Genomic DNA, 15,570 nt, shown 5'->3' with positions numbered 1-15,570 from the left:
CCTGTGCTGCCACGCTGGACCCTCACCCGCTGCACAGTGTCTCCCACCCTCTTTAGTCCCCCTTATGCCCACACACCCATATCACTACCCAGCCTCCTGTTTTCCTGTGTCGTGACCTCCGCCAGTGGGGAGCCGCTGACTCAAAAACACCCTACTATTACTACGTCAAGTAATCACGCTTCTGGCTCATTTAACGTGTCCGCACGTGGGGCACACTGCGCTCGCCGTGTTTCGGGCTTCATAAATTCAACTCCAAGTCAACATGGCTAGTGGGGGTATGAACAGGTCGGGAGGACGCGTACCGCGCTTTGGGCTAACGTGGCTAGTGGGGGTATGAACAGGTCTGGAGGACGCGTACCACGCTTCGGGCTGACGTGGATAGTTAGGGTGTGAACAGGTCGGGAGGACGCGTACCGCGCTTTGGGCTGACGTGGATAGTGGGGGTGTGAACAGGTCGGGAGGACGCGTACCGCGCTTTGGGCTAACGTGGATAGTGGGGGTGTGAACAGGTCGGGAGGACGCGTACCGCGCTTCGGGCTGATGTGGATAGTGGGGGTGTGAACAGGTCGGGAGGACGCGTACCGCGCTTTGGGCTGACGTGGATAGTGGGGGTGTGAACAGGTCGGGAGGACGCGTACCGCGCTTTGGGCTGACGTGGATAGTGGGGGTGTGAACAGGTCGGGAGGACGCGTACCGCGCTTCGGGCTGACGTGGATAGTGGGGGTGTGAACTGGTCGGTAGGACGCGTACCGCGCTTTGGGCTGACGTGGATAGTGGGGGTGTGAACAGGTCGGGAGGACGCGTACCGCGCTTCGGGCTGACGTGGATAGTGGGGGTGTGAACAGGTCGGGAGGACGCGTACTGCGCTTCGGGCTGACGTGGATAGTGGGGGTGTGAACAGGTCGGGAGGACGCGTACCGCGCTTTGGCCTGATGTGGATAGTGGGGGTGTGAACAGATCGGGGGACGCGTACCGCGCTTTGGCCTGATGTGGATAGTGGGGGTGTGAAGAGGTCGGGAGGACGCGTACCGCGCTTCGGGCTGACGTGGATAGTGGGGGTGTGAACAGGTCGGGAGGACGCGTACCGCGCTTCGGGCTGACGTGGATAGTGGGGGTGGAACAGGTCGGGAGGACGCGTACCGCGCTTCGGGCTGACGTGGATAGTGGGGGTGTGAACAGGTCGGGAGGACGCGTACCGCGCTTCGGGCTGACGTGGATAGTGGGGGTGTGAACAGGTCGGGAGGACGCGTACCGCGCTTCGGGCTGACGTGGATAGTGGGGGTGTGAACAGGTCGGGAGGACGCGTACCGCGCTTCGGGCTGACGTGGATAGTGGGGGTGTGAACAGGTCGGTAGGACGCGTACCGCGCTTCGGGCTGACGTGGATAGTGGGGGTGTGAACAGGTCGGGAGGACGCGTACCGCGCTTCGGGCTGACGTGGATAGTGGGGGTGTGAACAGGTCGGGAGGACGCGTACCGCGCTTCGGGCTGACGTGGATAGTGGGGGTGTGAACAGGTCGGGAGGACGCGTACCGCGCTTTGGCCTGATGTGGATAGTGGGGGTGTGAACAGGTCGGGAGGACGCGTACCGCGCTTTGGCCTGACGTGGATAGTGGGGGTGTGAACAGGTCGGGAGGACGCGTACCGCGCTTCGGGCTGACGTGGATAGTGGGGGTGTGAACAGGTCGGGAGGACGCGTACCGCGCTTCGGGCTGACGTGGATAGTGGGGGTGTGAACAGGTCGGTAGGACGCGTACCGCGCTTCGGGCTGACGTGGATAGTGGGGGTGTGAACAGGTCGGGAGGACGCGTACCGCGCTTCGGGCTGACGTGGATAGTGGGGGTGTGAACAGGTCGGGAGGACGCGTACCGCGCTTCGGGCTGACGTGGATAGTGGGGGTGTGAACAGGTCGGGAGGACGCGTACCGCGCTTTGGGCTGACGTGGATAGTGGGGGTGGAACAGGTCGGGAGGACGCGTACCGCGCTTTGGCCTGACGTGGATAGTGGGGGTGTGAACAGGTCGGGAGGACGCGTACCGCGCTTCGGGCTGACGTGGATAGTGGGGGTGTGAACAGGTCCGGGGGGACGCGTACCGCGCAGAGCCGGATTAACAATGGGCCTGATGCAGCTATAGCTCCAGGCCCACTCTCCAAATAGGCCCATTTTGTAAATGAGGGTCAGGACTTTCCAACGAGACCAGCCCCACGTCGCTAGCCCCCCGGGAACCGGAGATACCACCAGGCAAACCTGGAACGTTTTCCCCATAGGATAACAAGGGACCCCCTAATTCCGACCTCCACCTGGTTCCAACGGCTGCCAGTTCCCCCTCCGGCATCACAGAAGCTCGAGGTTGATCTCACTCGAACCCAAATCGCTGGGCCTTCAATCTGATACCTGGTCCATATGGGTTCATTGGTTCTAGAGATATTGCAGGTAAAACTATTTTTTACTGGCAATGAACATGGAACCCCTGGCAATGAACATGTAGGTAAGCAACACTTATGTAGCATAATTTTGAATAGGCATTATGGGGTTTGGCATAATACGTAATGGAGATTATGGTGTGAGGCTTAACATGTAATGGGCATTATAATGGAAATGCCCCTATTTATGAAGCAAATTGTGCATTATTGCTCAATCTGTTTGGTATAGTGCAGGCATGTCCAAACTATGGCCCTGCAGCTGTGAAACTACAGGTCCCATCATGCATTGCCACAGTTTTGCAATTATGGAATGCTAAAACTATGTCAAGGCTTGCTGGGACGTGTAGTTTCACAACAGCTGGAGGGCCACTGTTTGGACATGCCTGGTATAGTGTGTATTTTGGCTCAATCCATGTGGCAAAATGTGAATTTTGCCTTAATCTGTGTGGCATAACGTGAATTTTGCCTTAATCTGTGTGCCATAGTGTGAATTTTTGCTCAATCGGTGTGAATTTTGTCTCATTCCATGTGGCATAATGTGTAAGAAGCAAGTACAGTATAAGGGGTTACTATTGTGTTGCATGATTTGTATAAGGGGTATACGGTGTGGTAACTTTAGGTGACCACATAAAAGGTGCTGACATATTGTCTACCAAGTTTCGGCTTTCAGTATTTTTTTATGACTGGAATGCCGCCTCACCCCGCAAGTATTTTAGGACATCGGCGTCCTGCGGGTGCACCTTTGGAGGGCACCCACCAATATATCTCCCTGCATTTTTCCTATGCCAGCCGCCTGCCTTTTCCAGGCATATATAATTAGTTGAAAGTATTTACACAAATAGAGACACACCCATGAGCAGACCACCCAACCAGAACACGGGTCACGCCCCCTCACATTATTAGGTGCTGGCCGCAACCCCTATTATTGCGCATAATAGGCCCTTGATAATTTTCAGCTCCAGGCCCATTTAGACCTTAATCTGGCTCTGGTACCGTGCTTCGGGCTGACGTGGATAGTGGGGGTGTGAACAGGTCGGGAGGACGCGTACCGTGCTTCGGGCTGACGTGGATAGTGGGGGTGTGAACAGGTTGGGAGGACGTGTACCGCGCTTTGGGCTGACGTTGAGAGTGGGAGTGTGAACAGGTCGGGAGGACGTGTAACGCGCTTTGGGCTGACGTGGATAGTGGGGGTGTGAACAGGTCGGGAGGACGCGTACCGCGCTTTGGGCTGACGTGGATAGTGGGGGTGTGAACAGGTCGGGAGGACGCGTACCGCGCTTCGGGCTGACGTGGATAGTGGGGGTGTGAACAGGTCGGAAGGACGCGTACCGCGCTTCGGGCTGACGTGGATAGTGGGGGTGTGAACAGGTCGGGAGGACGCGTACCGCGCTTCGGGCTGACGTGGATAGTGGGGGTGTGAACAGGTCGGGAGGACGCGTACCGCGCTTCGGGCTGACGTGGATAGTGGGGGTGTGAACAGGTCGGGAGGACGCGTACCGCGCTTCGGGCTGACGTGGATAGTGGGGGTGTGAACAGGTCGGGAGGACGCGTACCGCGCTTCGGGCTGACGTGGATAGTGGGGGTGTGAACAGGTCGGGAGGACGCGTACCGCGCTTCGGGCTGACGTGGATAGTGGGGGTGTGAACAGGTCGGGAGGACGCGTACCGCGCTTCGGGCTGACGTGGATAGTGGGGGTGTGAACAGGTCGGGAGGACGCGTACCACGCTTCGGGCTGACATGGATAGTGGGGGTGTGAACAGGTCGGGAGGACGCGTACCGCGCTTTGGGCTAACGTGGATAGTGGGGGTGTGAACAGGTCGGGAGGACGCGTACCGCGCTTCGGGCTGATGTGGATAGTGGGGGTGTGAACAGGTCGGGAGGACGCGTACCGCGCTTTGGGCTGACGTGGATAGTGGGGGTGTGAACAGGTCGGGAGGACGCGTACCGCGCTTTGGGCTGACGTGGATAGTGGGGGTGTGAACAGGTCGGGAGGACGCGTACCGCGCTTCGGGCTGACGTGGATAGTGGGGGTGTGAACTGGTCGGTAGGACGCGTACCGCGCTTTGGGCTGACGTGGATAGTGGGGGTGTGAACAGGTCGGGAGGACGCGTACCGCGCTTCGGGCTGACGTGGATAGTGGGGGTGTGAACAGGTCGGGAGGACGCGTACTGCGCTTCGGGCTGACGTGGATAGTGGGGGTGTGAACAGGTCGGGAGGACGCGTACCGCGCTTTGGCCTGATGTGGATAGTGGGGGTGTGAACAGATCGGGGGACGCGTACCGCGCTTTGGCCTGATGTGGATAGTGGGGGTGTGAAGAGGTCGGGAGGACGCGTACCGCGCTTCGGGCTGACGTGGATAGTGGGGGTGTGAACAGGTCGGGAGGACGCGTACCGCGCTTCGGGCTGACGTGGATAGTGGGGGTGGAACAGGTCGGGAGGACGCGTACCGCGCTTCGGGCTGACGTGGATAGTGGGGGTGTGAACAGGTCGGGAGGACGCGTACCGCGCTTCGGGCTGACGTGGATAGTGGGGGTGTGAACAGGTCGGGAGGACGCGTACCGCGCTTCGGGCTGACGTGGATAGTGGGGGTGTGAACAGGTCGGGAGGACGCGTACCGCGCTTCGGGCTGACGTGGATAGTGGGGGTGTGAACAGGTCGGTAGGACGCGTACCGCGCTTCGGGCTGACGTGGATAGTGGGGGTGTGAACAGGTCGGGAGGACGCGTACCGCGCTTCGGGCTGACGTGGATAGTGGGGGTGTGAACAGGTCGGGAGGACGCGTACCGCGCTTCGGGCTGACGTGGATAGTGGGGGTGTGAACAGGTCGGGAGGACGCGTACCGCGCTTTGGCCTGATGTGGATAGTGGGGGTGTGAACAGGTCGGGAGGACGCGTACCGCGCTTTGGCCTGACGTGGATAGTGGGGGTGTGAACAGGTCGGGAGGACGCGTACCGCGCTTCGGGCTGACGTGGATAGTGGGGGTGTGAACAGGTCGGGAGGACGCGTACCGCGCTTCGGGCTGACGTGGATAGTGGGGGTGTGAACAGGTCGGTAGGACGCGTACCGCGCTTCGGGCTGACGTGGATAGTGGGGGTGTGAACAGGTCGGGAGGACGCGTACCGCGCTTCGGGCTGACGTGGATAGTGGGGGTGTGAACAGGTCGGGAGGACGCGTACCGCGCTTCGGGCTGACGTGGATAGTGGGGGTGTGAACAGGTCGGGAGGACGCGTACCGCGCTTTGGGCTGACGTGGATAGTGGGGGTGGAACAGGTCGGGAGGACGCGTACCGCGCTTTGGCCTGACGTGGATAGTGGGGGTGTGAACAGGTCGGGAGGACGCGTACCGCGCTTCGGGCTGACGTGGATAGTGGGGGTGTGAACAGGTCCGGGGGGACGCGTACCGCGCAGAGCCGGATTAACAATGGGCCTGATGCAGCTATAGCTCCAGGCCCACTCTCCAAATAGGCCCATTTTGTAAATGAGGGTCAGGACTTTCCAACGAGACCAGCCCCACGTCGCTAGCCCCCCGGGAACCGGAGATACCACCAGGCAAACCTGGAACGTTTTCCCCATAGGATAACAAGGGACCCCCTAATTCCGACCTCCACCTGGTTCCAACGGCTGCCAGTTCCCCCTCCGGCATCACAGAAGCTCGAGGTTGATCTCACTCGAACCCAAATCGCTGGGCCTTCAATCTGATACCTGGTCCATATGGGTTCATTGGTTCTAGAGATATTGCAGGTAAAACTATTTTTTACTGGCAATGAACATGGAACCCCTGGCAATGAACATGTAGGTAAGCAACACTTATGTAGCATAATTTTGAATAGGCATTATGGGGTTTGGCATAATACGTAATGGAGATTATGGTGTGAGGCTTAACATGTAATGGGCATTATAATGGAAATGCCCCTATTTATGAAGCAAATTGTGCATTATTGCTCAATCTGTTTGGTATAGTGCAGGCATGTCCAAACTATGGCCCTGCAGCTGTGAAACTACAGGTCCCATCATGCATTGCCACAGTTTTGCAATTATGGAATGCTAAAACTATGTCAAGGCTTGCTGGGACGTGTAGTTTCACAACAGCTGGAGGGCCACTGTTTGGACATGCCTGGTATAGTGTGTATTTTGGCTCAATCCATGTGGCAAAATGTGAATTTTGCCTTAATCTGTGTGGCATAACGTGAATTTTGCCTTAATCTGTGTGCCATAGTGTGAATTTTTGCTCAATCGGTGTGAATTTTGTCTCATTCCATGTGGCATAATGTGTAAGAAGCAAGTACAGTATAAGGGGTTACTATTGTGTTGCATGATTTGTATAAGGGGTATACGGTGTGGTAACTTTAGGTGACCACATAAAAGGTGCTGACATATTGTCTACCAAGTTTCGGCTTTCAGTATTTTTTTATGACTGGAATGCCGCCTCACCCCGCAAGTATTTTAGGACATCGGCGTCCTGCGGGTGCACCTTTGGAGGGCACCCACCAATATATCTCCCTGCATTTTTCCTATGCCAGCCGCCTGCCTTTTCCAGGCATATATAATTAGTTGAAAGTATTTACACAAATAGAGACACACCCATGAGCAGACCACCCAACCAGAACACGGGTCACGCCCCCTCACATTATTAGGTGCTGGCCGCAACCCCTATTATTGCGCATAATAGGCCCTTGATAATTTTCAGCTCCAGGCCCATTTAGACCTTAATCTGGCTCTGGTACCGTGCTTCGGGCTGACGTGGATAGTGGGGGTGTGAACAGGTCGGGAGGACGCGTACCGTGCTTCGGGCTGACGTGGATAGTGGGGGTGTGAACAGGTTGGGAGGACGTGTACCGCGCTTTGGGCTGACGTTGAGAGTGGGAGTGTGAACAGGTCGGGAGGACGTGTAACGCGCTTTGGGCTGACGTGGATAGTGGGGGTGTGAACAGGTCGGGAGGACGCGTACCGTGCTTCGGGCTGACGTGGATAGTGGGGGTGTGAACAGGTTGGGAGGACGTGTACCGCGCTTTGGGCTGACGTTGAGAGTGGGAGTGTGAACAGGTCGGGAGGACGTGTAACGCGCTTTGGGCTGACGTGGATAGTGGGGGTGTGAACAGGTCGGGAGGACGCGTACCGCGCTTTGGGCTGACGTGGATAGTGGGGGTGTGAACAGGTCGGGAGGACGCGTACCGCGCTTCGGGCTGACGTGGATAGTGGGGGTGTGAACAGGTCGGAAGGACGCGTACCGCGCTTCGGGCTGACGTGGATAGTGGGGGTGTGAACAGGTCGGGAGGACGCGTACCGCGCTTCGGGCTGACGTGGATAGTGGGGGTGTGAACAGGTCGGGAGGACGCGTACCGCGCTTCGGGCTGACGTGGATAGTGGGGGTGTGAACAGGTCGGGAGGACGCGTACCGCGCTTCGGGCTGACGTGGATAGTGGGGGTGTGAACAGGTCGGGAGGACGCGTACCGCGCTTCGGGCTGACGTGGATAGTGGGGGTGTGAACAGGTCGGGAGGACGCGTACCGCGCTTCGGGCTGACGTGGATAGTGGGGGTGTGAACAGGTCGGGAGGACGCGTACCGCGCTTCGGGCTGACGTGGATAGTGGGGGTGTGAACAGGTCGGGAGGACGCGTACCACGCTTCGGGCTGACATGGATAGTGGGGGTGTGAACAGGTCGGGAGGACGCGTACCGCGCTTCGGGCTGACGTGGATAGTGGGGGTGTGAACAGGTTGGGAGGACGCGTACCGCGCAGAGCCGGATTAACAATGGGCCTGATGGAGCTATAGCTCCAGGCCCACTCTCCAAATAGGCCCATTTTGTAGCTGAGGGTCAGGACTTTCCAACGAGACCAACCCCACGTCGCTAGCCCCCCGGGAACCGGAGATACCACCAGGCAAACCTGGAACGTTTTCCCCATAGGATAACAAGGGACCCCCTAATTCCGACCTCCACCTGGTTCCAACGGCTGCCAGTTCCCCCTCCGGCATCACAGAAGCTCGAGGTTGATCTCACTCTAACCCAAATCGCTGGGCCTTCAATCTGATACCTGGTCCATATGGGTTCATTGGTTCTAGAGATATTGCAGGTAAAACTATTTTTTACTGGCAATGAACATGGAACCCCTGGCAATGAACATGTAGGTAAGCAACACTTATGTAGCATAATTTTTAATAGGCATTATGGGGTTTGGCATAATAAGTAATGGAGATTATGGTGTGAGGCTTAACATGTAATGGGCATTATAATGGAAATGCCCCTATTTATGAAGCAAATTGTGCATTATTGTTCAATATGTTTGGTATAGTGCAGGCATGTCCAAACTATGGCCCTGCAGCTGTGAAACTACAGGTCCCATCATGCATTGCCACAGTTTTGCAATTATGGAATGCTAAAACTATGTCAAGGCTTGCTGGGACGTGTAGTTTCACAACAGCTGGAGGGCCACTGTTTGGACATGCCTGGTATAGTGTGTATTTTGGCTCAATCCATGTGGCAAAATGTGAATTTTGTCTTAATCTGTGTGGCATAACGTGAATTTTGCCTTAATCTGTGTGCCATAGTGTGAATTTTGCCTTAATCTGTGTGCCATAGTGTGAATTTTGCCTTAATCTGTGTGCCATAGTGTGAATTTTTGCTCAATCGGTGTGAATTTGGCTCTGGTACCGTGCTTCGGGCTGACGTGGATAGTGGGGGTGTGAACAGGTCGGGAGGACGCGTACCGTGCTTCGGGCTGACGTGGATAGTGGGGGTGTGAACAGGTCGGGAGGACGCGTACCGCGCTTTGGGCTGACGTGGATAGTGGGGGTGTGAACAGGTCGGGAGGACGCGTACCGCGCTTTGGGCTGACGTGGATAGTGGGGGTGTGAACAGGTCGGGAGGACGCGTACCGCGCTTCGGGCTGACGTGGAGAGTGGGAGTGTAAACAGGTCGGGAGGACGCGTACCGCGCTTTGGGCTGACGTGGATAGTGGGGGTGTGAACAGGTCGGGAGGACGCGTACCGCGCTTCGGGCTGACGTGGAGAGTGGGAGTGTAAACAGGTCGGGAGGACGCGTACCGCGCTTTGGGCTGACGTGGATAGTGGGGGTGTGAACAGGTCGGGAGGACGCGTACCGCGCTTCGGGCTGACGTGGATAGTGGGGGTGTTTCAGGAACACGTTCACACCTGTCATATCAGGCAGGTTAAAAATAGTCAAAAGTTCCCAAACAATGTAATATCCGCCCACTGACTACATAACTGCCACCGGGAAACCACACAAGTACCTATGCGTGTAACAGGGAAGTAATACACAGAACATGCGTGTAACGGGGAAGTAATACACAGAACATGCGTGTAACAGGGAAGTAATACAGGAGGAGACAATACCGTAGTGTGCTCATGTTATGGAAAGGTTCACTCGCAAAGGCATAATCACTCTCTGATGGACAAACCATGTGCACTGCAGGTGGGGCAGATGTAACGTGTGTGTGTGTGTGTGTGTTCAAACTAATATTTATATTGCAGTGTAAGAATAAAGCAGCCAGTATTTACCCTGCACAGAAATGAAATAACTCAGGGTTGCCGACTTTTAAATGCTCCTCTCTAGGAGAAGCCCGGAGAGGAGACTTTCCTTACCCGATCGGGGGGCGGGGCTTGACTGTGCCGTCATTAAGCCCCGCCCCCATTACGGGAAATAGTAGAAATGACTGATCTCCATGGAGGGTGCGGGCCAAAAATGACACGATTGTGCCATTTTAGCTCTGCCCCCTAAACTGAGACCTGCGGCATTTGCATGCCGCGATTCGGGGGGCTCAGGGGTGTCCCCCAGATTCCGGGAGGGTTGCCCACCCTTCCGGGGGGCCGGGAGGGGCACCCGATTTTCGGGAGACTCCCGTGAATTCCAGAAGGGTCGGCAACCCTGAAATAACTCACCCACATCTAATTATCTCTCTACACGTTACATCTGCCCCACCTGCAGTGCACATGGTTTTGTCCACCTGAGAGTGAATATGCCTTTGCAAATTAACCAGAATAACCCCCATAGAGTAACGGAGTCACATTACTGAAGGTGTAACAGGAGACCGGCGTACACACATAGAGTAACGGAGTCACATTTCTGCAGGTGTAACAGGAGACCGGCGTACACACATAGAGTAACGGAGTAACATTACTGCAGGTGTAACAGGAGACCGGCGTACACACATAGAGTAACGGAGTAACATTACTGCAGGTGTAACAGGAGACCGGCGTACACACATAGAGTAACATTACTGCAGGTGTAACAGGAGACCGGTGTACACACATAGAGTAACGGAGTCACATTACTGCAGGTGTAACAGGAGACCGGCGTACACACATAGAGTAACGGAGTGACATTACTGCAGGTGTAACAGGAGACCGGTGTACACACATAGAGTAACATTACTGCAGGTGTAACAGGAGACCGGTGTACACACATAGAGTAACGGAGTAACATTACTGCAGGTGTAACAGGAGACCGGCGTACACACATAGAGTAACGGAGTAACATTACTGCAGGTGTAACAGTAGACCGGCGTACACACATAGAGTAACGGAGTAACATTACTGCAGGTGTAACAGGAGACCGGTGTACACACATAGAGTAACATTACTGCAGGTGTAACAGGAGACCGGTGTACACACATAGAGTAACATTACTGCAGGTGTAACAGGAGACCGGTGTACACACATAGAGTAACATTACTGCAGGTGTAACAGGAGACCGGTGTACACACATAGAGTAACAGAGTAACATTACTGCAGGTGTAATAGTAGACCGGTGTACACACATAGAGTAACGGAGTCACATTCCTGCAGGTGTAACAGGAGACCGGTGTACACACATAGAGTAACGGAGTCACATTACTGCAGGTGTAACAGGAGACCGGTGTACATACATAGAGTAACGGAGTCACATTACTGCAGGTGTAACAGGAGACTGGCGTACACACATAGAGTAACGGAGTCACATTACTGCAGGTGTAACAGGAGACCGGTGTACACACATAGAGTAACGGAGTAACATTACTGCAGGTGTAACAGGAGACCGGTGTACACACATAGAGTAACGGAGTCACATTCCTGCAGGTGTAACAGGAGACCGGTGTACACACATAGAGTAACGGAGTAACATTACTGCAGGTGTAACAGGAGACCGGTACACACATAGAGTAACAGAGTAACATTACTGCAGGTGTAACAGGAGACCGGTGTACACACATAGAGTAACAGGGTAACATTACTGCAGGTGTAACAGGAGACCGGTGTACACACATAGAGTAACGGAGTCACATTACTGCAGGTGTAACAGGAGACCGGCGTACACACATAGAGTAACGGAGTAACATTACTGCAGGTGTAACAGGAGACCGGTGTACACACATAGAGTAACATTACTGCAGGTGTAACAGGAGACCGGTGTACACACATAGAGTAACGGAGTCACATTCCTGCAGGTGTAACAGGAGACCGGTGTACACACATAGAGTAACGGAGTCACATTACTGCAGGTGTAACAGGAGACCGGCGTACACACATAGAGTAACGGAGTAACATTACTGCAGGTGTAACAGGAGACCGGTGTACACACATAGAGTAACGGAGTAACATTACTGCAGGTGTAACAGGAGACCGGTGTACACACATAGAGTAACATTACTGCAGGTGTAACAGGAGACCGATGTACACACATAGAGTAACGGAGTCACATTCCTGCAGGTGTAACAGGAGACCGGTGTACACACATAGAGTAACGGAGTAACATTACTGCAGGTGTAACAGGAGACCGGCGTACACACATAGAGTAACGGAGTAACATTACTGCAGGTGTAACAGGAGACCGGTGTACACACATAGAGTAACGGAGTAACATTACTGCAGGTGTAATAGGAGACTGGCGTACACACATAGAGTAACGGAGTAACATTACTGCAGGTGTAACAGGAGACCGGTGTACACACATAGAGTAACATTACTGCAGGTGTAACAGGAGACCGGTGTACACACATAGAGTAACGGAGTAACATTACTGCAGGTGTAATAGGAGACTGGCGTACACACATAGAGTAACGGAGTAACATGACTGCAGGTGTAACAGGAGACCGGTGGGGGGACTGGGAAGACCACATGATTTTTTGTATTTTTATTTTTTTTGGGGGGGGGGGGGGTTTATTTTTTTTTGGGGGGGGGGGGGGGGGGAGTAGGTTGACGTTTTGCATAGGGTGCTGAGAAGCCTTACACCGGCCCTGCAGGTGGCACTGTACCCTACACACCTGCATATTACTATGCAACGTGGCACTGTACCCTACATACCTGCATATTACTATCCTACGTGGCACTGTACCCTACACACCTGCATATTACTATCCCACGTGGCACTGTACCCTACACACCTGCATATTACTATCCCACGTGGCACTGTACCCTATATAACTGCATATTACTATCCTACGTGACACTGTACCCTGTCTAACTGCATACTACTATCCCACGTGGCACTGTACCCTACACACCTGCATATTACTTTCCCACGTGGCACTGTACCCTATATAACTGCATATTACTATCCCACGCGGCACTGTACCCTACACACCTGCATATTACTATGCAACGTGGCACTGTACCCTACATACCTGCATATTACTATCCTACGTGGCACTGTACCCTACACACCTGCATATTACTATCCCACGTGGCACTGTACCCTACACACCTGCATATTACTATCCCACGTGGCACTGTACCCTATATAACTGCATATTACTATCCTACGTGACACTGTACCCTGTCTAACTGCATACTACTATCCCACGTGGCACTGTACCCTACACACCTGCATATTACTTTCCCACGTGGCACTGTACCCTATATAACTGCATATTACTATCCCACGCGGCACTGTACCCTATATAACTGCATATTACTATCCCACGTGGCACTGTACCCTACACACCTGCATATTACTATCCTACATGGCACTGTACCCTACACACCTGCATATTACTATCCCACGTGGCACTGTACCCTACACACCTGCATATTACTATCCCACGTGGCACTGTACCCTATATAACTGCATATTACTTTCCCACGCGGCACGGTACCCTATATAACTGCATATTACTATCCCATGTGGCACTGTACCCTACACACCTGCATATTACTATCCTACATGGCACTGTACCCTACACACCTGCATATTACTATCACACGTGGCACTGTACCCTACACACCTGCATATTACTATCCCACGTGGCACTGTACCCTATATAACTGCATATTACTATCCTACGTGACACTGTACCCTGTCTAACTGCATACTACTATCCCACGTGGCACTGTACCCTACACACCTGCATATTACTTTCCCACGTGGCACTGTACCCTATATAACTGCATATTACTATCCCACGCGGCACTGTACCCTATATAACTGCATATTACTTTCCCACGTGGCACTGTACCCTATATAACTGCATATTACTTTCCCACGCGGCACTGTACCCTATATGACTGCATATTACTTTCCCACGTGGCACTGTACCCTATATAACTGCATATTACTATCCTACGTGACACTGTACCCTGTATAACTGCATACTACTATCCCACGTGGCACTGTACCCTAAACACCTGCATATTACTTTCCCACGTGGCACTGTACCCTACACACCTGCATATTACTTTCCCACATGGCACTGTAACCTATAGAACTGCATATTACTATCCTACGTGGCACTGTACCCTGTATAACTGCATACTACTATCCCACGTGGCACTGTACCCTACACACCTGCATATTACTTTCCCACGTGGCACTGTACCCTACACACCTGCATATTACTTTCCCACGTGGCACTGTACCCTACACACCTGCATATTACTTTCCCACATGGCACTGTACCCTACACACCTGCATATTACTCTCCCACATGGCACTGTACCCTATATAACTGTAAATTACTATCCCACGTGGCACTGTACTATACACACCTGCATATTACTTTCCCACGTCGCACTGTACTATACACACCTGCATATTACTTTCCCATGTGGCACTGTACCCTATATAACTGTATATTTCCCACGTGGCACTGTACCCTACACACCTGCATATTACTTTCCCACGTGGCACTGTACTATACACACCTGCATATTACTTTCCCACATGGCACTGTACCCTACACACCTGCATATGACTCTCCCACGTGGCACTGTACCCTACACACCTGCATATTACTTTCCCACGTGGCACTGTACTATACACACCTGCATATTACTTTCCCACGTGGCACTGTACCCTATATAACTGTATATTTCCCACGTGGCACTGTACCCTACACACCTGCATATTACTATCCCACGTGGCACTGTACCCTACATGACTGCATGGGATTCCTCCATCCAGGCAGTAACACATCTCGTTATAATCGCCATCTGTGATTCTCCTTTCTTTACAAGTTCTCCTCCACCCACCACTAATTCAGCCACATAACCACTGACCTCCCATTCCCCTCTTACCGCTGAGGACAAGGACAGCCAGGACGAGAGGCAGCGAGATTCGGGGGGACATTGTTCTCTGCGTGAGGGTGCGGAGGCTCCTGCTCTCACAATGAGCTGTCTCACACCACACCTCTCACTACAGAGCTGTGCGCAGCTGCTCTCAGCTGGAATAAAAATAACACAACGTTGTGTGACGTGAAGCAGAACAAAGTAACAGTCACCACAAAACACTATTATAGAGATGTAGGTACCCCGGTCACATGGTCCATGAGGCCGGGGTATAGTGGCACTGCTCTGTCAGGTGGCAGCACCCAGCACAGGAGTCACGGTGCAGCATCACCCCGCAATGACGTAATTATTATATTATTTTGGGGGTGTATTGTTTCTGTGCAGGGCAAATACTGGCTGCTTTATTGTTACACTGCAATATAGATATCAGTTAATCACACCTCACCCAAATGTAGCTTTCTCTGCACCTGTTACATCTGCCCCACCTACCGCGCAGCATGGTTTTGTCCATCTGAAAGTTGCAGCCTTGCTGACAGGTGTGAACCAGAAGCGTGATTATATATATATATATATATATATATATATATATATATATATATATATATATATATATATATATATATATATATATATATATATATATATATATTTCTG

The 15,570-nt window shown here is 53.3% G+C and overlaps 1 protein-coding gene across 2 annotated transcripts in view; it reads right to left on the bottom strand.

Annotated features, from left to right (window-relative positions):
- LOC146053819 (uncharacterized) overlaps nt 1-15,062 on the bottom strand; it is a 53,888-nt gene extending 38,826 nt beyond the window's left edge. For both annotated transcript variants that reach the window (XM_083168030.1, XM_083168031.1), the window contains exon 1: nt 14,926-15,062. In XM_083168030.1, coding sequence (XP_083024156.1) covers nt 14,926-14,977 — 52 coding nt within the window. In that variant the 5' untranslated portion in view covers nt 14,978-15,062. The remainder of the gene's footprint in view (nt 1-14,925) is intronic.
- Nucleotides 15,063-15,570: the final 508 nt, after the last annotated feature.

The sequence above is a fragment of the Crinia signifera genome, unplaced genomic scaffold, assembly GCF_055691185.1.
Source record: "Crinia signifera unplaced genomic scaffold, ASM5569118v1 HAP2_SCAFFOLD_212, whole genome shotgun sequence".
In the NCBI taxonomy this organism is placed as follows: Eukaryota; Metazoa; Chordata; class Amphibia; order Anura; family Myobatrachidae; genus Crinia; species Crinia signifera.
The sequence above is the reverse complement of the archived record's forward strand: the minus strand, read 5'-3'. Positions and strand labels throughout refer to the sequence as shown.